At 44.5% G+C, this 23,841-nt stretch overlaps 1 protein-coding gene and 1 long non-coding RNA gene across 5 annotated transcripts in view; one reads left to right on the forward strand and one right to left on the reverse strand.

Annotated features, from left to right (window-relative positions):
- The window catches only part of LOC310837032, a 45,011-nt gene that overhangs the window by 16,752 nt on the left and 4,418 nt on the right, over positions 1-23,841 (reverse strand). For 2 of the 4 annotated variants that reach the window (XR_014560351.1, XR_014560352.1), the window contains exon 3: positions 5,605-5,994. The exons of 1 other annotated variant lie outside the window; for it this stretch is intronic. This is a non-coding gene — a long non-coding RNA (uncharacterized lncRNA). Of the gene's footprint in view, positions 1-1,408; positions 2,523-5,604; positions 5,995-23,841 lie in introns of those variants that run through there. One more of the 4 variants, XR_014560353.1, reaches the window with a different exon arrangement.
- Positions 4,913-23,841, forward strand: part of SLC6A14 (solute carrier family 6 member 14) — a 55,364-nt gene continuing 36,435 nt past the window's right edge. Inside the window, exon 1 of the mRNA XM_083722888.1 lies at positions 4,913-5,482. Coding sequence (XP_083579014.1) covers positions 5,351-5,482 — 132 coding nt within the window. The 5' untranslated portion in view covers positions 4,913-5,350. The remainder of the gene's footprint in view (positions 5,483-23,841) is intronic.

A 23,841-nucleotide genomic window follows, 5' to 3' on the forward strand; every position in this document is an offset into this window, starting at 1 on the left:
ACCACTGACTCCTGGGGCAGCAAATTCCAAGCATTAATTATGTGTCATGTGCAGAAGTACTTCACTGTGCCTGCCTTGAATCTACTCTCAGTCAGTTTCATTGTGTGACCTTGAGGTCTACTGCCACGAGAGAGGGAGAAGTTTTACAACTGTCACAGAAAACACAGGCAACTGCTAAAAATACCAGCATTCATCAACCAACCAGTTATATGACATTGTGAATATGAAAAGCTCCTTCTTTTAATCTCTTAATCTGGTTTCTCTCTTGATTATTTTTTTCAATTGAACTTCCATCAGGACATGACACTTCACAGCTAAACTAACTACTCTCTCTGTTTTAATTCTATCTATCTATCTATCTATCTATCTATCTATCTATCTATCTATATCTATCTATCTATCATCTATCATCTATCTATCTACACACATATATACATTTTTATTAATTTTTTAATATATCAATTCCAACATTCATACAACATAACTTCTCATTTTATAAAATGTTTTAGACTTCCATCAACACCGCTGATGATTTCCCATTCTCTGTCACTTATTCTGCATTTCTTAATTTCTATATTACATTTAATTATCTTTAACTAATAATTCTCCTCATAGTCTTTCTTGCAATATTTCAAATAGTTCACCTAACAAAACTTATTGCAATCCAACTAGCGTAATCTGTTCATCACAATTGCTTTTCAGATACTTTGTAAATTTATTCCAGTCTTCTGAGAATCTCTGGTCCTGCAGGTTTCGAATCCTTCCTGTTATTTTATCTAACTCTGCATAGTCCATCAATTTCATCCTCCATTATTCTTTCATTGGTAATTCTCTCTCTGTTTTAATTCTGGCCATTTATGGGTTCCAGTGTTTTAACACTGAGAGGTGTATGCCCATGGTTCAGAGCTTTTGGCCTGAAAGACGAACAGCCCATCTACCTCTCACTGTTCATCTGCTCAGTATCCATTGTGGAACAAAAAGTCTTCCACATGCCAGGCAAACAGTGATGCTTTGCTGGAGGCCTGAATTCTTCTCAGCCTGCAGATGACTGCTAAGAGGATCATAGAATCCATTGATTTGGAAACATGGCATCACAGGAGTGCTTGAAAGTTTTCGTGCATGTTTTAGTACTCTGGTCCCTTTCCTATATACTTTCTTTATTCAAAATAAAAATAACCCAGAGGAATTTGATTCAAAATTCCCACCCACTGTTTTGTGGTGCTTCAGTGCACCTAATGCCATCTGGCTAAGGTAAGCCAACTCAAAGCAGCAAGGCCCTAAAAACACAAAATACAAGAAAGTATTTTGAAAGTGATTAGCAGCCTGGTCTGATGTTAACTCAGAAGCAGTAGCGTTGTGGCAAACTCAGATGTGCAGAGTCATTTCATAATAGTCACAGCCAAGGCAATTTCTAAGATTACAAACCTGCTAAGATTCTAAAATAATCTCATGGTTATAGCATAACTATAACTATGGATGCATCGCAGCCATCAGTGCAGCTCTCCCTGTGTTGCCTTTCAGCAACAACCATTTCCTGGGCACATGAGTACAAGGGCAAAGGATGTGGAGGGCTCCACTGTCTCCTCCTGGAGTGACTTCACTTGGGCCTTCCTTGAAGTTCCCTTGTATGTAACATGCACTGAAGCACCTTGTGTTTTCCGTGGTCCTGAATGCTCAGCTTTGGCACATTCAGAAATACTCCTCCTGAGGATGAGCTCTCATAGGCACCATGATATGCAAAGGTCTTGTTCCTTTAAGACCACATAGAACCTTAATTCTCAATAATCATGGAATTCAAGGAGGAGAATACTTTTATTTTTATGCATCTTTATTATTTGTAGAGGGAACCTTTGTATGAGTTAACACTTTATTATCCCTTTGGAGCTGCGCTGTATCTCTGTATTTTTATCCTTCCTAGTTGTGATGTTTATGGTTTACATCTTATACTCTATACAAATCTATACAGTTTCTTTTTTTAATAACCATATGATTTAAATCACATGGTTTCCCTGCCAAGAAGCTTGGGAAGCATAGTTTACCTCCACAGAGCTACAATTCCCAGGATCCTTTACAAACTACAGCTCCCAAGATTCTTTGGGAGAAAATAATGGCCTAAATAAGCTTTAAACATAGGTGTTCTGCACAGTCAGTGCCAGGTTATAGAAAGCCCTTGGACAAGACATCCTCTCTCTGACTGAGCCCCCTCCTCTCTGCAACAAGTCCAGGGGGCTGTTGCCAGAGTCAGAATCCTAGTGGCAGTACCTAGGGAAATGCTGGTTTCTTGAGGCTGTGCTTGAGCCCAAAGAATCCCTTACTCTAAACACGATTAAGGTTGATTCATAGTCGGTGGCTACCAACAGAAAGAATGACATCACATTTACACTAATTTGGGGTTTCTCATTTACATGTTTGCCCAAAGTGAGCCTCCATAGGGCAAAGAAGATAAGCACCAGTGGTTTGGTCCAGGCCTCAGTGATTCATTTGTTTTCAAGCTGTCACTTGAAGTACACAAAATACAGTTTCTGAAAGGAAAACAATAATAAGAGCTTTGAGAATTCTGGAGGTGATCCAGCTTCATTTGTGAGATGGAACAGTTTCATTAGATTAGGCTTCTCTGGGAAGCACAAATCATTTTAGGAAGCATACTGATCTACTCTTAAAGGTTTTGAAGAACATATGGATCCATCTTCAGCTGTGTCAGACCATTGGTCCATCATGGAGCAACAGTAGTTCCCTGGTAGAAGACCTGGCAAATGATCTGAAGTTCAATCCCCAGTATCTCCAGGTAGGGCTGAGAGAGACCCCTGCCTGGAATCTTGGAGAGCCACTGCTGCTGGTCAGTGTAGACAATACGGATCTAGATTCACCAATCACCTGACTTGGTCTAGGGCAGCTTCCCGTGTTTCTGGGTGCAGTTGGCTCAGGGTTTCTATCTAGCGGCTCTCCACAGTTCCAGACAAGGGACATTCCCAGCCTTGCCTGGAGATGCTAAGGATTGTACTTCTTCATGGAATTGAAGAACAACATGGAATTGGCTGCCCCAAGGGACAGTGAGGGCCACCAGCTTCAATGGCTTTCACAGAGGACCATGTTATCTCAACATCTGCTAGCCAGTATGGCCATGTTCTCCCTCCAGGATCAGAGGCCATCTGCCTTTGAATATCAGTTGCTGGGACTCCCAAGTGGGGAGACTTGCTGTTGCCCTCAAGTCCTGTGGGTGCCCTTCCCATTAGGGCATCTGGTTGGCCACTGGAAAAACAAGATGCTGGACTAGATGGGCCCCCTTTGGCTGAGGGCGTCAGGAGGCATGTTCCCCACCTGGGACCTAAATTATGGAGAGTCCTCAAGAACACTTTCAGCAATCCTGTGTTTGTAAGATTTTCTAGTTCCCAGTGATAGCTCCACTATCCACTCTTAAGGTACAATCACTGGACTCAAGACCATTGATCCAATGTGGCTTAATTCTGTGGTAGGATTTAGGTTTGCCTTCTTTAGGTGGGTTAAAGTGCTGTTACCCTGGTGCAACAATGCACTTTCAAAAAGAAGCCGGCTGCTGCATTTAGGCAAGTAACAGAGAATTGAATGGGCAAATGTTTGACCAATGAAACACCTCACCAGCAAATGCTCAGTTAAACATCATCTAGAGGAGTCCAGGGTAAACTGGGGATCCTTTTTTTATCTACTGTATTTATATCCCGGTTTTCTCTCCAAGGAACTCAAGGTGGTTCTACTGCTCCTCCTTTAATCCCCACAACATCCCTGTGTGGTAGGTTAGGCTTGTAAGCTTCATGGCTGAGTGGAGATTTCAACCCTGGTTTTCCACTCTCACCACTACACTTTCTCTTTTTTAATGTGGCTCCAAACCCCCCTCCCCCCACGAACCACTTGAAAATTGCTGCTGGTCTTAGCAGACCACCTAGTAATTTTTCTGCCTGTTTTATCATTTGGAATGTGCTGCGTTAGGCACTGTATTTTTGTTAACTGAGTTTTTATTTCTAATATTGTATTTTGCTGTATCACAGTCTGAATTCTATGGTATTCTTTTTGCTGCCTCAAAGTTTTGTGAGGCCTGAAATGTTTGTTCTGTTTGGACTGCTTGTGCCCATCAAGGGAAACAAGGAAGTCAGGTGTGGTAATCTTAGAACTTGGCACTGCTGTGCTGTACATTTCCTGCAGGTAAGATTACATGGAGTTGGTATATGTGTGTGTGTGTGCAGAGGAATTAAGATGACTAATTTGTGTTCATGACTAAGTCCATGTTACACTGCAGAAGGTAAATTCACTTTGTCACTCAAACAAGTGCCAAAGAATGTTAGTCCTGTACATTTTGCCTCTACAGCTGGTGGCAGATATGAAAGGGTGGAGTGAGTTCTCAATGGCTTCATTTCATGCATTCCTGAACTAAGTGCTCTTTGTGCAATGCAGGACATGAAGAATTCGGGGCACCCCCACTTTGAGTGGGGCTTGTGCAATAGAGGGTGGGAATAGCATACCTTGAAAGAGAGTGAAGTGGACTTGTGTTGGACTGGTGATTATGACAAGCACTATAACTTTCTACAGGGAAACACCTTTTCCCCAAGCACACTCAGAACCTTTGGAAAGCCATGAATCTGACCGCAAAATTTCAAAATGCTGTTATGTTGCTGAATAAAATGGAAAGTTTGGAGGAAACATGGAAAGCTCAGAAACCCAGCAACCAAAATAAGTTTGCTGTGGAAAGTCTGTACTGAGAATAATGTTGATCTTAGCAAGTCAAGCACTAGAGGAAGAAGGAACAGCAATTCCCTCAGTGTCATTAAATAACAATCTTACTTCCTCATGAAAAGGGCAACAGGTTAGGAAGGGACACCCAATCATCACTCAGAGGCATCCCTCTGACTAATTTCATTGTTTGCTCATTTTGAAGTAGCTAATGAGGTAAACCTGGTGTCATAAAGGTAGATGCAGCTGAAGCTTTTCCAAGAAGCCAGCCAGTGGGAGCCATGAGTGCCATTTAGCCAGAACCTGAGTCAGGTGGCAGGGAGAGGATCCTAGTGGTGTGGGAATTTCCTGTTCCATTTCCTTGGGAGATGGGACATCTTCTGGGGGTTTTCCACATGAAGCCCCACCTGCCAAAGACAGCCCTTGAACATGATCCAAGGTCATAGAAGCCCATGCTTAGAACTGGCCAGCAATCCTTTAGTCAAGCCACTTACTGGGTAGGGATTTAGAATGTTGAAAGGCACCTGCTGTGCATCAGCTGGGTGCTTAAGCAGGCATTGCTCTCAACTCTCAGCACCCAAGGGTCACCCAGTGCATAGTGGGCCTCCCTCTCTCCCTCTTAGCCTCCAGCAGTCAAGAACTTGGCAGTATGAAGGCTCTGCCCCCCAAAATGTGGGACCAGGGCTTGCTGTGGTTGTGGACCCTCAGCCAGAAAGGACAGAATAATGCTTCAGGAACCGGGACTGGCGAGCCAGGTCCAGAGGCTCAGGCCTGGAACAAAGTAGGTGCTTGATTTACATCCCTATATATGGTTACTGGGTTGGTTGGCATGCTTCAGACAGGAGCAAAAAGCTGGTGTGTAATTCAGAGGGTAGGGCTGAGGTGAGAGGAAAGTTTTTTCACCTGGGGCCCATATGATGTTCCACCTGGCACCACTGTCTGCTTCATGCTCAAGTGAGCAGGGACCTTAGATTTTCATGCCCAGATACTAAACCACAAAATGAAGAGCCGTCATCATGTTCTTGAATGACTCTCCTCTGCCTTTTTCCTGCAGAGCATCAAAGTCAACACAGAGTAATTCTTTTTCTGGCTAGCACCTTTAGAATTTGGTGAGTACTGCTGTGTGGTTTGTCCCACATCAGTTCCTAGACTTCCACTTGGAACAGCACAGCTCCCAAGAGTGATAAGGATCTTTGGGGCAGGCTCCTTTTCTGGAAGACAAAATTTGACTTCTTTCTTTCTTTACTAAATTTCTGTCCCATCCTTCCTCCCCAAGGAGCTGGGGACAGCAAGCTACAAAGTAAGAAAACAAGGCAATTAAAAACAAAACAAAACAAATAAAAAAAAATCAAATGCACCACAGGACATTTTAAAAATTACAATATCTAAGAAGAATGACAAACAGTCACACACCCTCACACTTAATAATTTCAAGTTTCTTCGTGCCATCAAATGATTGGGTGGAGAGAAATGTTCTTAAATTCCTTCTGAATGTTAACAGAAGGGAGGAAAAGAAGAGAAACATCCCTTACCAGGGTGGGCATTTCACCAATGGGGGGCCACCACTGAGAAGGGCCTGCTGTGGTCAACAGGCAGCAGGCAGCACTGAACCCACCACCACTGGGGTCTCCCCTTCTGATCCTAGGACCCAAGATGGGAGGTATTAGGAGAGGCACTCCTTTAGGCACTTGGGTACCTAAAAATGTATTATCAGAGAGAGAGCTAGACTTGAATCCTTCTCTCTAGGCATCATTGCAAGATACACAGCAGGTATATGGAGCCTGATTTCAATATAAGAGATGCCCCTCTCTACCCTTGCCTTTGACAGAAAAGGTGTCTTGTTTTGTGAGACCCTCTTTCATCTATAACTGTTCTGTTCCACTTGGAATGGTCTTTACTTGTTGCATCATTATAATAGTTTTACCTGTTTTCCTAACTGTGCAATATGTTGATATAATCCACACTGGGACCTTATGATGAAGGGTGGGCAAGAAATAATGTATCTATATTTATAAATTTATTTTTAAATTTTGGACATTGTAGATTTGTCCTGGTCTGGCGCACATGTAATGTATATATTTGTTTCTTGGGGAGGAGGAATAGACAGAGCTTTATATTTTATATAAGTTTATTTAAGTGTTTTATATAAGATTCCCCTGCGATCTTCAGACTGTATATAATATTTATAGTGATTTTATTTATTATTATATTATTATTTATTACTTTTATCAGTTGCTTTTTTGCAATCAAAAGTCTCAAAATAACTTGACAGAAATCAAACACAGCATAGCTGAAAACAGTTTAAAGCCATGTTAAGTTTAAAACATTGATGGTAGGTAAAATGTTCATCTAGCAACCTACTAATACAGACCACATCCTGCCCACCTACTGAAACACAAGCAACACCACAGGAGGTAACCCTTACTTAACTGAAAGCCTTGGCCAGCAGAAACATGTAAAAGCTGTACAAAGATGGGAAGAGCACTCCACAGGTAGGGGGCCATGCCTCAAGAGGCCTGGTCTCGTATTGAGGCACTTCCACAGAGACATTGTTGGATAAATTTAAAAAGTGGTTCCTAGAAACCTAAAAGAAAAGGATGCAAGCTCCAAGTGAGAAGATAGGCCTTTATTAAAATACAGTGGTACCTCGAGATGCGAACAGGATCCGTTCCGGAGCCCCATTTGCATCCTGAAGCAAAAGCAATCCACGTCCGTGCGTCTGTGCATGCACAGGTTGCGTTTTGCCGCTTCTGTGCATGATATCATTTTAACCGTCTGCACATGCGCGCACGGCGAAACCTGGAAGTAACGTGCTCCGTTACTTCCAGGTCGCTGCGGAGCGCAACCCGAAAATACCTAACTTGAAGCACATTTATCCTGAGGTATGACTGTACAAATGCAAACAGGGCCAGCCCAAAAAGTAAGGAGGAGGCTGCAAAGAACCACATCCAAAGCCATGGGTTTTTCTTGTTTTTACACTTCCAGATTGCACACATCATTTCTATTCAATACTCAAAGGATCACAGCAATCTTAGCTGTTGCAACCCAGTGTCACCATCCTGGACCAGTCAAAGTCATTTGACTCTTCAGATCAGCCCTTACCATAATATCATGTGATTACATCTAACCATTCTTCAGCGTCTTTCTCTGTTAAGACTTTAACTAATTTTCCTGTTGGTTAAAAGTCTTCCAATGTCGCCTTTCATCCATCTGCAAAACAATTCAAGATTAATCACAATTACTGTGTCCAGCTGATTCTCTTTTTTTTGCACCTTAGATTTTAACAGCTTATTCTTTTCAATGTTCTGTAACGGACATTAGCTACTTACAGTACCTAAAAGCAGCTAGTTCTGTACTGTAAGAGGCAGGTACAGGCTCTTTCAGTTTAGCTAGGCCATAGACCTAAAAGAAAACATAATAACCAAAATACAGTTTTATGAAAATATAATTTTTTCCAACAACATCCCAAACTCACTCTTGGTGGAGAGGGGTCTGTTAATGTCTCATCATCTTTGTCATCAGATAATGTATCTTTTTGTACGCCCTTACCCTTATTCACCATTTCCTTATCATCTGGGGCAGCAAGTCTGTACATTCTCTTGTACACCTTCCTTTCCCTTATCAATGATTCAAAGATCAGATTCTGTAGTTTAATAGCATCTATCGACATATCCATGGAGTCTGAAGGACACAGAGTTGCAAACCACACTTTGCCAACCTAGCGCCCTCCAGGGGTTGATGTGCATGGTGGTGCATAACCTCTGGAGGGCACCAAGTTGCTGGAGGCTGCCATACATGGCGCACTTTTTCCCTAGTCCAGGATCCACCAACCAGATGTTTTTGACAACTCACATCAGCCCCAAGCAAAATATCTGGGGGTGCAAGGCCAGGCCAGGTTGTTGAAAGCTATGCAGATCTGCCCATCCTCATCTCTTTTAGGGAAAGGCCATCCTATTTACTCTGGCTTTTATAGTATTCAGAATCCCTTGAATAGTATAGCTGCAGGCCACCATAATCTCTTGAGTGGTGCAAGATTCCAGGGGTTCCAGGTGCTTACCCAGGGTTCATATTTCCTTCGAGAATGAGGCTCAGTGGCAACTGTGGTGTATTCAGGGCCGGATTTAGGTTTGATGAGGCCCAAAGTTACTGGAGGTAATGGGGCCCTTTATATGTCCAGCTGTCCTTTGTCAACAACAACTCGGTCCTGGTTTTTGTGTTGAATATATGCTATATGGTAATTGATGGACCTACAGTAATAGGTATCTCAAGCCATTTGCACATAACAAAATATGTAGGTTTTATTTATTTTTTCTTATATTTTGGAAATGTACATCCAGGTTTTTTTCTTTATTTGGGGGGGGGGGCAAGAGAGTGGGGCCCTAAGCTATAGTTTGCTTAGCTTACACGTGAATTCGGCACTGGGTGTCTTCATGATATATGGGTTATTTGAACATATATACCACTGGAGCCTATGATGGAGGGGCTCACAACATTAACACCCCAGAAGGGCTTGTTTCTCCCCTAGCCACAGCCTTGGATTCCAGCAGAAATCAGGCATGGCTCTGCCTCCCAGCTGCCCAGGCTGCAGCCTGCTTGCTTCCAGCTTCTAGCTTGCACACACAACCCCCAACTCTGGTCTTTGTCTTTCTAACTACAAGCAATTTGAGACCATAATGTCCAGATAAAACATACCCTAATAATAATAAAAGCAACACTCAGGCTCTCTACTTAATAAACAAAACCTCAACCTCTCCCTAGTCCAAAAATCATTCACATCAGACCAGCATTTCTTCCCCTTTAATCCCCTACCCCACCCAGAACTCTGGACAGCTGTTGGTGTCATTGGTGGATGGGTACAGTGTCCTCCAGGGATGGCTCCTTGCTCCTGACACAATGGAGTGTCTGCAGTGCCATACAGAATCCTAGGGTGGGACTGTGGCTAGCTGGAAAGTGAAATGGCAGCATAGCTCTTTGTCTCCAATCTAAGCAGACTGGATCTCAGCAGTGTTGCGTCCTTTTTGACACCTGGGACACATGCATGTGTGTGCGTGTGTGCTGGGCAGGGCCACAGACGCCACTGCGCCAGGCCAGCCATCACCACCAACACTGCTGAGCACACGTCCACCAGGTGCAGAGGGTTCATGCAGCCCGTGCACCAGCTCAGCCCTGGCCACCTGAGCCAAGCAGGGCTGTGCCCCTGCCCACACATGTGGAGCCCGGTAGACCAATGCAGCTCTTGGTGGGCAAATCCCCCCTGATGCTGGCCAGGCAGCCATTCAGTGAGGGGACTGGGGATGCAGCAGCAGGCAGGGTGGGATGGGACACTCTGTGCAGGGGCGCCTGGCTCACACCCCCATTCTACGCCCGTGATGGATCCTATTGACATCTAATCAAAAAGTTTTACACAGCCTCAGCAAGATTAGATCTTCAGGAAGAAGTAGAGGGAGCTCTGCCTGAGTCTTCAGAGGAGGCCTCAGATGCTGACATGGCCAAAGGCAATATGAAGGACCAAGAAGGCGGGGAAGTTCTGCTACAATGGAGGAGGACAGAGACTCAGATGTCTACAATAATAAAAAAGGCAGGCACTGGCCTTGGACGGGAGAGCAGCCCCAGCTCTGCTTGAGCAGAAATTTGATATGCTATCTCACTAAATGTCAGATATTATTAAAGCAGCAAATAATGCACACAATCTTGATCTAACCAATCTGTCGGTAAACAGCCTTGAAACTGTTGTTTAGCTTGTTTTATGCTCTGCTCCTGTAAACCTGGGAGTGATGGGGGGGGGGCAGCCTGGAACGCACCCGGAAGCCTAGGCAACATTGCTTCTCAAGGGTGCCGCTGATGAAATCTGCTTTCCCTGTTCCTCCTTCCAATGAGATTTCAGGTTCAGGGTTTGAAACCTGAGTTAGCCCATCCATGATAAAAGTCATGAATGAAGGACAGGCCACCTAGGGACCCTATCTGAATCATTTGGAGCTCATTCTGGAGGAAACACAATGTATGCATTTCACACTTCAAAAGAAATGCACATGTAACCTTGTGACATCCTTCCTGACTCAAAAACAAACAAACAACAACACAAAAAACCAGACAGCTTCCAAAATGAATCATATCCCCTTCCTGGGCTCAGAAGACAAGGCCTGAGAGTTTGTCCCCTTCTGAAGAAGTAAAGCTGACTCCAAACTGAAAATTCCATGCAAAATTTGATGAAATCTGTGCAACAGTGATGAAATAGATGCCTCCTCTTGTTGTGTATGAAGATCCACTATGCTCTTGTGCAACCATCTTGCACTCATTGTCAACTGATCTGACAGGTTTCATTGGCCATGGCAGGCACCATTCATCTTCTAGGTTGGTCTATTTTGGAAATGCACCATTCATTTTGCCCCTGAAGCAACATTGATCTGTCTGCTTGGTCTACTTCCATGCTCCCTTGACTGTTGAAACCCAGTGCCAAATTCTCCATACTAATGTGATACCTGCTTGGGAGACCAGCCAGTGCCCAGCTGAAGACTTTTCAGCATTTTAGTTCCTGACTCCTCTTTCTGCATGCCATCCCTTTTTATGTTAAGGGCAGCATAGGAGCCAACTCCTAGGTGCTGAGGGATCTTTGCCCCCCCCCTAAAATATTTGAGGAGGCCCTCATATTTGAGGAGCAGGTTGATGGGCATTGCCATTCAAATGGTGTGCATGCACTGTGTCATGTGATTGATTATGCAGGGTGGGGCTTACCCCCCCCCAATATTTTATTCAAGTTGGCACTCCTGAAAGGCAGAGCAAATTGAAACCTGAACCCCATAGAGCTGACGTGGTACCTTTCCACAAGATGTGGGGGTGAGGATTTCATTCCCCTGCTCTGGAACTCTGTCAAGTGAAAATGCCTTGACGTTGATGTTGGACTACAACTCCCATCTTCCTTGATGGCTGCTCATGCTGGCTGAGGCTGATGGAGTTTGTAGTCCAACAACATTTGGAACACACCATGTTGGCTACCCATACAGTCTGATGAAGAGTGCTGGTGAACTCCAAAGCTTGCTCCCTATTAATTTTGAATGCAAATGTTGTGTTGACAAGCTGAGATATTTCTATACATACTTTGCATATCTGCGTTCACTGGGTTTGGCGGGGGGAGGGTGGGGAGCGAGAAACCAGCATGTTATCACAAACACTTGATGACTATTGCAAAGGAGTCCATAATTTTCTTAGATGGGGGAACTCTTCTTCAACATGTATTGCATAAAAACAAATAAGGAAGGTGGCCAAAGGAGCACAAAAGGAAGCAGTCACATTGGCAAATAATCTGGCAGGATAAAGCATCTACTGACTTATAGCCTCAGTTTCTACCACATGCAGGTTGCTGTTGCTGAACAGGTTTGCGTGCTGTGTATTGCAATTCTAGTTAGGCAACTTTAGATTGATACTTTTTAAAAAATAAAAATAAAAATGTTTGCATTGCCAGAAAAACAACTCTGTTAACCACACAAGTCAGAGGATGCACTGAGGACCATAAGAAGGAAATTGGAAGCATTTCATGAAAAAGTGCACTTCTCCAGTTAAGCCACCATCTAAGGATGGCTGCCTGTGATGCTGGAGAGCTGCTGCCATTCAGTGTTGGTGATACTGGCCTGGATGTGCCAAGGATCTGACTCAAAAGGGTAAGATGACTTCATTTGCTCATGTTGAACGCCTTGAGATTTCACACATCCACCCACACAGGTAAATGGAGCAAATTCCAGCTGCATATGGAAGTCTTTTATGTTCTATAGAAAAGCCTTTTCAGTGGCAGCCTCATACCTGGTGAGCCACTAGCTTCTGTTTTCCCACAATAAAATTCATATCTCTGCACCTTTCCCAGCCTGGTGCCCCCCAGATGTTTTGGACTACAACTCAGGTTAGCCAAGGCCAAGCTACTTTATGGAACATCTTGCTTCATGAAATATACCTTGCTCCTGCATCGATACCCAAAGACCATTGGATTCTGGCAGACTTTTTACGTTTTAACTTTTTTTCAAACACCAACCTTGTCACCTTGCACAATTATTTTATATTGCTTCAAATGTCATTGCAATGTTAAAAGCCATAAGCCGCCTGGTGTCCTGGTTTTTTGCACCAGAATAGCAGGAAACAAAGGTTTCAAAAAAGAAACAGATTGTGCTGATGTGCCACCACAATATTTTACCAGAATTTATGAACAAGTCAAAGAGAGCGTATGTGCACTGATTCAACCTCCTTTGAAAATGACTTACATTTTGAGTATTTCCTCGTGAATTGTGACATTTATTGTTTCTTTGAAAGCAAAGATTTGGAGCCGCTCGCCAGGAGAAGGTAGACTGGCTCCTCACCTTCAGTGAAACCTGGAAGACCTCAGCAGCATGTATAAAGCTCAAGAAATGTTTAGGAAGCCCCATTCTGCGGCCAAAGGCCTTAGAAGTATTTTTTGGCACATTCCCAACCCCAACCCCCCAATTAGATGGGAATGTGTTGGAAACTAGATGGTTGGACTGAGACACCCTAGAGAAACTTCCCCCATCAACTACTGAACAGCTGTTTATGTAACAGCACAGGAACAAGAGGAAGGTTCAACATTCCCAGGAATGTGAGTCAATCAAAAACTGAAACTGCCTGGGGAAATTGAAAGAATGATTCATGGAAGAATCCTTGCACTGCCCAGATCCAGGAATTTTGGAAGAAGGAGGTGGACGACAGTGGCCTTGAGTATCTCATAAGTAACAGCAAGTCCTGTTGCCTCTCATCTGAAGAGCAGAGCGGTTGCGGTTTTCCTCCCCATCTCGGCACAGCAAAGAGATTTCAAGCACTCTGCCCATCCCAGCGCTGTGATGGGGAGGAAATTGTCCCCCCAGGCCCTTGTCCTTTGCTGAGGATTTGACAGGAGAGGGGTTGCCAGCTGGTCACTGTGGTGCTCTGATGTGTGCATGTGAGGTGGGAGTTGGCAGTGGCCACAGCCATCACTGACACACTGGCCCCAGATGGGAGGCAGGGGGGCCCTTTGGCTGTGGGGAAAAGGGTTGGTCACTGCTGCCATCTCTAATCCCAGTGAACCCAGACATGTTCTGCACCGTAATGCAAAGCGGTCTGTGCATCCTCCTCTGCTGCGCCATTTCCATTGTGGGTTTCTATCACAGCGTCAGAAACCCAAAACAGGGGCAGCCTGTTCCTCTGTATCATTGCCAAGTCCAACGATGCTCAACTCGGCTGATGTCAAGCATGATAAGGATGGGGAGAAATCAGTCTCACTTGCATTCCAAGGCAATTCTCCAAATTCTGCAGTGCACTTCTCTAGCCAAGTAATATATACACATTCACTTGGGTAAAGTGTGCCTAAAATGTACTATTGGTTAAAATAACGTGGAAAGATGCTAAAGACACATCTGTAGGCCCCTTCGATTTCTATTTCAGGACTCGCCTTATTTCTGTGGCTGTAAGTTGTTTTAAACTGTCCTTAGCCATTGTGTTGTAATGGTTGTAACTGCCACAAGAACATAAGAATAGTCTGCTGGATCAAGCAAGTGGCCCAACATCCTGTTCCATACCTTCCAACACTTCTCCAATGAAAATAGGGATGTCCCATTCCACAATCAAATCAGAAACTGGGACGGCTTCTCTAAATCAGGGACATCCCTGGAAAAGAGGGGCACTTGGAGAGTCTGCTGTTCTCACAGTGGCCAACCAGATGCCCTAGTGGAAAACCCAGAGGCAGGATTCGAGTACAAGAGCACTTTCCCCTCCCTAGGAGGGCAACCAGAAGCACTATTGCCTCTGACTGTGGCGGTAGAGCATAGCCCTCCTGGCGAGTAGCCATGGGTAGCCATCTTCTCCTTGAGTTTGCCCAATCCTCTTTTAAAGCCACCCTAGTTGATTGCCTTCTGGTGGAGCAAGTTCCACACTTAGACTATGTGCTGCTTGGAAAAAATACTGTCTTTTATCTTTCCTAAATCTTCCAGGATTCAGCTTCATTCGATGTCCATGAGTTCCAGTGTTATGAGAGAGGGAGAAAAACTTTTCTCTACCCATTTTCTCCATGCATTTGACTGCATGCCAAGCATAATTTCACAAACTTCAGTCATGCTGCTCCTTACTCACCTTTTCTCTAAACTAGGAAGTCTCAAATGCTACAACATTTCTTCAGAGGGGAGTCACCCCACCCCCTTGATTATTTTTCAGTTGCCCTTATCTGAACCTTTTCCAACTCCACAATAGCCTTTTTGAGGTGAGTCGGCCAGAACTGTCCATATGACTCCAAATATGGTTGCACCATAGATTTCTATAATGGCATTCATGATATCTGCCGTTTTATTTTCAATTCTTTTCCTAATGATCCCTAGCATGGAATTTGCCTTTTCTACAGCCACTGCATACTGGCTCAACATCTTCATCAAGCTATCTCATATGAAGGTCTGTCATTTCCAGTTCAGATCCCATTAGCACATATGTGTATCACTTCACACTTGTTTCCACTGAATTGCATTTGCTATTTTACTGCCCATTCCACCCGTTTGGAGAAGTCGTTTTGGATCTCTTTTTGTTTTAACAACCCTGAACAATTTAGTGTCATTGGCAAATTTGGCCACCACACTGTTTGTTCCTAACTCTAGATCATTTATGAACAAGTTAAAAAGCACAGGCTCCCACACCAATCCTTATGGGACTCCACTTTCTACTTCTTCCAGTCAGAGAACTGCCCCTGATACCTTGTGGTAAAGGGAGGGCTGCTCTGCAAAGATGTCCATATTAGGCAAGATTGTGTGCAAGCATTTGTATATTGGGAGAAATTCACACTAAAATCAGATGAATTTCCATGAGGACTTCAAAAAATCCACAAACTAAATTTAAGGTTGGAAAAATGAGTACAGGCAGCTTCCAATTTTCACAGGGGTTACATTCCAAGGTACCGTGCATTTAAGCGAAATCGCATATATTTGAAATACCACTGGAAAAGTCCACCCTCAGTCTGCCCCTTTCTGTGAAGTTTACAGCAGGTCACTTCCAGGTTCCGCACTATGCACCTGTGCGCAGTTGCACACACACTGAATGCGTGTGAATGGGGTGTGTGTGCCTGTAACTGATATAGCACAATTTTAGCATTTTTTCCAACCCAATGGTGCACATTGCACCATGAGAGTTAGAGTTAGAACAGGGATGGTTAGCTCTCTCTGTGTTGTTGGACCACAACTCCCATCAGCCCCCACCAGCAGGACCAATGTCCAGGGAGGCTGGGAGCTGTAGCCCAGCAACATTTGGAGAGCTACATATTCCCCATTCCTGAAGGGTTTAAAAAACAAAACAACAACAACAAACCCCTGGTTGATCTTGCTGTGCTGCATCATGGTCCTGGTAGTTGCTCAACCACCAAGTCTTTCCCACCCACACATATTCATAGATTTCATTAAATCTGAGAAGCCAAATACCGGTAAATTACACAGAAATATGCAATATGAGTACAGTGGTACCTCGGGTTAAGAACTTAATTCGTTCTGGAGTTCCGTTCTTAACCTGAAACTGTTCTTAACCTAAGGCACCACTTTAGCAAATGGGCCCTCCTGCTGTCGCCGCCACGCAATTTCTGTTCTCATCCTGAAGCAGAGTTCTTAACCCGAGGTACTATTTCTGGGTTAGCGGAGTCTGTAACCTGAAGCGTCTGTAATCCGAGGTACCACTGTAATAAAAAAATCCCAGGTTGACAAAATTGTTGGTGATACAGAACTGGGGTTATCTTTGGTCAGAGTCCGAATACACATGTGCCTTTGTTCTGCTTAAGGTAACTCCTGAAACTATGTCTGGACGAGAATTGGAATGCCAGGCACACCCATTTGGCCTGGAAGCAACTTGGAGCTCTCTGTGTTGAACTAACCTTGCTTTGACAGTCACTCAGCTCTGCAATTCCATCACCTGGGCAGCACCTCTTGACACATACTGTTTGACCTGGGTGTTCTCCTTCTGCCAACCTGCTTGTGTAAGGGCTGCCTCTCGCATATGTCAGACGGGGTACCCAGCCTGGTCTTGTAAGACAGTCACTCATCTCCACCACAATGGCATCTAAGTCCCTGGCATGCACTCATTGCTCCTGCCAGCACTTTTCAGGGAAGACTTCCTGTTAAGGGACACCTCGCTTCCATGAGTGGCATGTGGGCAGACTTGCCCTACAAGTTGATTTACTCTGTGGATCTTGCATTTTCCACCTGCATGTTGAGGGATGAGAACCTGTCTGAAAGTGTTTGGGTGAAAACAGAAACAAGTTGGCTGGCATACCTGTCTCTTGTCCTAGGCAAGAGGGCAGAAGGTTCCAGTGCAGTGAAGAAAAGAAAGTGCTATTTTGAAACCCCTGATACAAAGGTCTCCTAAGCATAAGAACACAATGGTGGCTTGCTGGATTAGGCCAACGGGCGCCAATCTAGTCCACCTTTCAGTTCTCACAGTGGCCAACCAGGGGCCCGTGGGAAGCCTGGAAACAGGAACAGAGAACCAGACCACTCTCCCCACTTGTAGCCAGAGGCTGACTGTGGAAGTGCAGCACAGCCATCACTGCTAGAGGCTACTGGCAGTCCCCAAGAGTGTTCTCCTCCATGAATTTGTCCAGCCCCCTTTTAAAACCATCCAAGTTGGTGGCCATAACTAACTCTTCCTGTGGGTGTGAGTTCCACAGTTTAACTAATATATTGGGGAAAGTGTTACAAAGTGAGGAAAGATAACTTACAGATCTATAAACAGCAGCTGCCACTTATTCTTAGAAGAATCAATTATGAATTTTCCTTTTCTCATTCATGTTTGGTTATTAGAAGGGTGGGGACTCCCCCCTCCTAAATGTCACAACTCCATGGCACAGAAACAACAAGCTTTCCCCTTCGCTTTCAGCATCACCTGCAGCTTGGAACTGGCCTCCCCCAGTTAATCGACTAAACGTTTTGTTACTTAATTGGCTGGTTAATCTGCCAATCACATGGATTTAAGGCTGTAATCCCAACACAACCATTTCTGGGGATAACGTCTGCTGAGCACCTTGGGGCTTGCTTCTGAATGAACACATATTTATTTGTTATCTCTTTGCTTACATTTATATCCCACCTTTTTCTCCAAGGAGCTAAAGCAACTGACCCAAGGTCACACCCAGTGAGGGGGCGGGTTGAATCCTGGTCTCCCAGGTCTCAACCCCGTACTCTAACCGCCAGAGTTTCCAAAAACAACTGAGGACATTTGCTGCTGTTGTTCTAACAGTCTTTCCCAGCTGGATAAATGGGTCTTCACTGTGAGTTGTATACTTTGTATGGTTTTGTTTTTGTTTTAAATCTGCTGTTTTTTATATTTCTAACTAGGTTGTTTTTTTGCAGGTTCTAGTGTACCTTGCCTGAGACAACTGTGTAGAAAGTGAATAATAATAGCAGCTTGATTCCTCCTCACCCCCATAACTCCAAATCCTGCTTGAACTGGCTTTCAGACTCCTTCTTGTAAGGCCCAGCCCACCCCTCTCCACCCAGAGAAAATGCTGTTTCACAGCAGTCACCATAGCCTTGCAATAGCCAGCCTGGTTACACACACTGGTTATATTTTTTTAAAGAAGGAAATAATGTAAATATCCCCGGACACCCAGGTTTTCCCCACCCCCTATGAGGATTAAATTCTGTTTATCTTGCAGTGTTGACACTTTGTTTTCTGGGCACCTTGTGCTTGCACCTTTAAAAAGAAAGGAACAAAACACCACAGTAGCATGACATCATTAACATTGCAAAATAGACTTTCATCCTGCTAAGCAGGGATGAACGTGACTACACTGTGCGGTTGGCATCAGGGTGTGTTGCCAAGTAAATACAGATTATCTCAGAGGAGCCTTCCATAATCATTAAGGCAAGATGCCAATAGAGTGTTTGTTTGTTTTTTTAAAAAATAATCATAACAAAAACCTTCCTCCAAGCCTGGGGTTGTTATAAGCCTATGGGCTGTTTGTTATCCACCTGAGGAGTAGGGTTTCAATATCATTGTTCTGTGGCAGCTCCTTAGCAGGAGAAATTCCTCCCCATGCCTCTGTGGAGGAAGTCAAACTGCTGTGTTAGCAGCACTGAAGTGACCCCTCAGGGGCACAAGCTTGGGCAGTGTGTCTGGAGATCCTGGGCTGCCCAGACGGCAAGACCCCTCCCTCTCGGCCTCACTGATATGGTCCAAAAGAAAGCAGAGCAAGATGTTTGGCACCTGCTTGGCTGCAGGAGTTGCCGGAAGGTGACGTACAAGGCACCATCCAACCCTTCTTAGGGACTCCAGATTTCTGTAGGTTTACTCCTTAGCCTTTTCTTCTCCTGAAGATATCTTGCAAGGCAGTAGAGGTTTAAGATCAGGGTTTTCCTTCTCCTAAATGGGCTCCTTTCCCAGGTGGATGAGCCCCATCTGCTGTGTGTGGGAGGGGGGTGGCGAACCAAGACATCTTGGACCTGAGGCAAAGTACAAAATGGTGGGCCCCCTCCAGGGAAGAAGGGGGGGTGAGTGAAGGTCTACATTGGGAATAAGGGCAGTGGAATCAAATCAGGCTTACCTGACAGTTGAAGTGAGAATCAAAGGCCTTTGTGGGGTGGCGGCCTGCTTTAAATCACACCTAGTAGGTGCAGACCCCTGGAAACCCCAGAGGGAAGCTCCCATCATTTCCTCCCTAGGGTGGGAGGAAAGCAGTAGTGTCTCCTATTTGTCAAGAGGCCACTGTAGAAAAGGTGGGGGGTGGGGGGACTTCCAAACAGGATGTTGAGTCACCACAGCCATCACTGTCATTATGGAAGTGGCAGCAGCAGTGGGTGATGCATTTCTTGAAAGCCAGATTTGCTGCCCCTGTGGATCCTGCCACCCAAGGCAATTGCCTCATCTTGCCAGTGTGGTGTAGTTGTAAGGAGCGGTAGACTCGTAATCTGGGTAACCGGGTTCGTGTCTCCGCTCCTCCACCTGCAGCTGCTGGGTGACCTTGGGCCAGTCACACTTCTCTGAAGTCTCTCAGCCCCACTCACCTCACAGAGTGTTTGTTGTGGGGGAGGAAGGGAAAGGAGAATGTTAGCCGCTTTGAGACTCCTTAAAGGGAGTGAAAGGTGGGATATCAAGTCCAAAGTCCAAACTCCTCCTCCTCCTCCTCTTCTTCTTCATAGGAGGGCCAGCCCTATTATCTTGTTTGAAAATAGTTTTAACTGGTTCATCCTGAGACCCTACATTGAGGGGCCAATAATAAATTGAAATACAGTGGTACCTCAGGTTAAGAACTTAATTCATTCTGGAGGTCCCTTCTTAACCTGAAACTGTTCTTAACCTGAGAAACCACTTTAGCTAATGGGGCCTCCTGCTGCTGCCGCCGCTGCTACGCGATTTCTGTTCTCATCCTGAAGCAAAGTTCTTAACCTGAGGTACTATTTCTGGGTTAGCGGAGTCTGTAACCTGAAGCGTATGTAACCTGAAGCGTATGTAACCCGAGGTACCACTGTAATAATGATAGCTTGGAGCAAATTGGTTTCTTTTAGGACTAGTCTTCATAAAACACTTTTGTTATTATGGGCAAATGATAGCCTTTTGCACTTCTGGGCAGGAGGGCATGAATCTCAAACACCTGTGGGAAGCTGAGTGGGTGACTCAAGAAGCAGGTCTTTTATTGTGATTACAACCCTATCTCCCAAGCGATGCCTGCCTTGGCTACTTTGCTGTGTAACTTTTGGTGCCTAGTTAAAACCCAGCCTTAATTGCATCCTCCCCCCGGACATTCGCTGCTTTCTGTTCTGCTTATGATGTCGTTGTTGTTGTTTGTTTGACAATGAAAAACCATTGCTACGTTTAATTTTGGATAGATGAATGAGCAGCTAGGAGTTATGATGGAACCTCTGTTTTCAGAAGCAGTCTACATCTGCTTACCAAACGGTGTGGACACATGACAGTGATGGCTCGTTGTACTCTTAAGTCCCTCTTGTGGGCATCCCATTGGAACAAAGGAAATTGCATGTATGTGCTGTGTCAACCAATGATCCATCACACTCAGTACTTGTCTACATTGACTGGAAGCAGCTTTCCAGGGTTTCAGGCAGGGGACATTCCCAGCCCAACCTAGATGCCAGGGGTCATACCTGGGGCCTTAACATGCAAGACAGATGCTCTGCTACTGATCTATGGTCTCTTCCAGATGCATCAACTTGCAAGAAACTGGATTCTAACCTAGTTTGGGCTTTGGTCTGGCCCAGCAGGGTTCCCTTATGTAAATGTAAATATATTTTGTTATACAGTTGTATACCAATTTAATCTGTCTCTTAAAATTTATTCTGGCAGATTTATGCTGCAAAGGTTATTAGTTTTAGCCCTTGATGGTCACGAGACTTGCAACTTTAATTTCCATTACTTCTCATTTTACAATAAATGGACTTGAAAACTGTATTATAGCAGCCCTTGCAAGCCTAGTGCCCTTCGTATGTTTTGGACTACAGCTCCCATGAGCCCCAGCCAAGGCTGCATCATTCCAAAAATGTGTTGGAGATCACCTAAAAAAGGGGGGGTTATATACATATATGGCTAATATAGTGTCTAGATTAGCCCCAAACCAGGTGTGGCATGGTGCCTTGAGTGCTCCCCCAAAAGCATTCAAAGCCCAAAATTGTCATGAATCAAGGTGCTTTCTGCAGAAGGTTTTCCTTTTCTTGTGCTTTTGAAAGGAGGCAATTTAGTAAGAAAATTTGGAGAGTCCTGCTGGATCAGACCTAAGGTTGTAACAACCACAACAGAATAACGATCCCCTCCTTCAAGCCCTCTTTAAACCACTTTTGTGCACCTACAAATTCCACTAGCTAATTGTGCCCCCTTTCGCTTTGCTCTCTGCCTCTTGCAGACTGGTTTCATTGGGTGGCCCTGAGTTCTAGTGGTATAAGAGGCAGGTGGTGAAAAATGATCCCTGCCTGCTTTCTCTGCACCATGCATGGTTTTTATAACCCACCCACCCTTCTCCAAAGCTCCAAATGCCTTTGCTTTTCCCTTGGGGAGATATTCAAGCCAATAACAGGGAGTAGCAAATGGAATACATTGGTTCCTTCTGAATAGCCAAAGGAATGCCAGGCCCCAACTGCTACATGCTTCCCACCATCAGGGTGGTGATTGGCCCAGCCCAGTGTCCTTGGTGATTTTTAGGGACCGTCTTCAAATGGCCAGAACAAAAATAATCTCAACCCTTTCTAATGTATTTCCATGGCCCTTCCAAATGGCCATGGAAATACAGAAAGGGTTGAGATTCTGGATCTCCAGATGAACATAGATAAATGTTCCTGAATGGTGAGTGGAATGCATTGAATGAGGGTGTGTTGAGTGGCCTCTAGCAGCCATTCAGGGGACAGATGGGGATAATTAATATCATTAGCATTTATTCATTAATCTTCTATGCAATTGTCTCAAGGCAATGTACAATAAAAACTATTAAAAACACAGCAAATCCCCAACCGAATACATGTAGAACGGAACTAAAACCATACAAAATACTAAAAGCCATTTATCCATCTGAGAAAGCCCATTGGAACAAAACAAAAAAAAAGGATTCCAATTGTACCTGGGAAGTGCAGGTAGCAGGTAGCTGGTAAATCTCAACAGGAATGCTGTTCCTGCTCCGAGTTTGTTTTGAAGGAAGGAGCCTTTCTCCTGGTCACTCAGCAGAGCAAGCATTTTGCAGACATTTATTCTGTGTTCTACAGTGCACTGCGCAGGAGGCCATCCTATCCCAGGCACTCTCATCGTCCCCTTTGGAAACAGGCATGCCCATCTAGCTTTGTGGCATATAGAAACCTTGTAGGACACAGGCGCAGAATCCCAAACCGTGCCAATGTATTCAAAACTGGCCATGTGAAGGGGGGAAACTGCTTGGCCATTTGGGGATATTCCCTAGAGAAGACTAATAAGCAACCCTTCACCCTGGTTAATGCATTCATAAATGGAAGAGATTCCAAAGGCCATTGAGAAGGAAACAACCTTTTCAATGGCCCTGGTGTTTTTTGCTATTTTCTGCCCCCTCTCCCAGCCCCACATTATCATTTTTCAAGGTACACTGGCCAGTTAGGCACAAATGTAGCTGAACCAGAAAGCATAAAAACACAAGAAGGGCCTGACAGTTGGATCTGGCCAGTAACCCATCAAGTCTAGCATCCCCTTCTCATAGTGGCCAACCAGGTACTCCAATGGGAAGCCTGGAAGCAAGATATGAGCACATCAGCACCCGAACACCTGCAATTCCCAGCTAGTGGGAGAAGGTTCTGTCAGCTTTGGTTCTCTCTGTTATCTCATTTTTCTAATCTTAAATTCAGTTTTCCATGTTGCTGCAGCAATCTGTGATTTTTCCTTTTTTTCCCTTCAAAAAAACCCTCATGAAAATTCTTCAGCATTTTAGTGCAAATTTCTCCTAAGAAAAACATCTTTGTATGCAGTTTTGACTCATTCACACATGCATGCAGGCAATTTCTCTTTAATATATTACATTTTTTGTATGCTGTTTTCACTAATATATTTGTCTTTATGCACAACTTCCCCAAATATTTGGATTCTTGTAGGTTGGAAAACCATGGTGCAAAATTTGGAGAGCTGCAAATTCTGAAGGATGTCTTAAAATCTGAACTGGATTGAATTTATCCTCACCTCACATCATTGACCTCAGCTACTGATATTTGGAGGCATGCTTCCTTCTACAGTGGAAGAACATAGGTATCAGGGGCACCAACTATAGGGAGCCCTGGGGGCCTCACAAAGCATCTTGCAAGACCTTGGAGATGCTATCAAAGGCCTTGTGAGACCTTGGAACCTGACTTCCGGTGGCACTGGAAAAGTCAGGTTCTGAGGTCACGGGGTGTGTGACATCATGACATCACATCACGATGTCACATCATGATGTCATGTCACATATGCTGGGCACCTATAAGCTGAGACCCAAGTTGGCATCCCTGATAGCTATTGAGGCAATCAAAAGATTTCTTCTTGACTTCTAAATGGGGACATTTGTGTACTGTGTGTTGAAACTGTCAGTACTGCAGTGTCTATCTATGGTGCTGCCACATTTGGAATAGAATACATATTTCTGATCACCACAGTCTGAAAAGGATACTGTAAGTGCAGGAAAGAAGTATTTTGGTCTGATCTGTATAGGGAATCTCT

This window comes from Podarcis gaigeae (assembly GCF_964106915.1).
Source record: "Podarcis gaigeae genome assembly, chromosome: Z".
In the NCBI taxonomy this organism is placed as follows: domain Eukaryota; kingdom Metazoa; phylum Chordata; class Lepidosauria; order Squamata; family Lacertidae; genus Podarcis; species Podarcis gaigeae.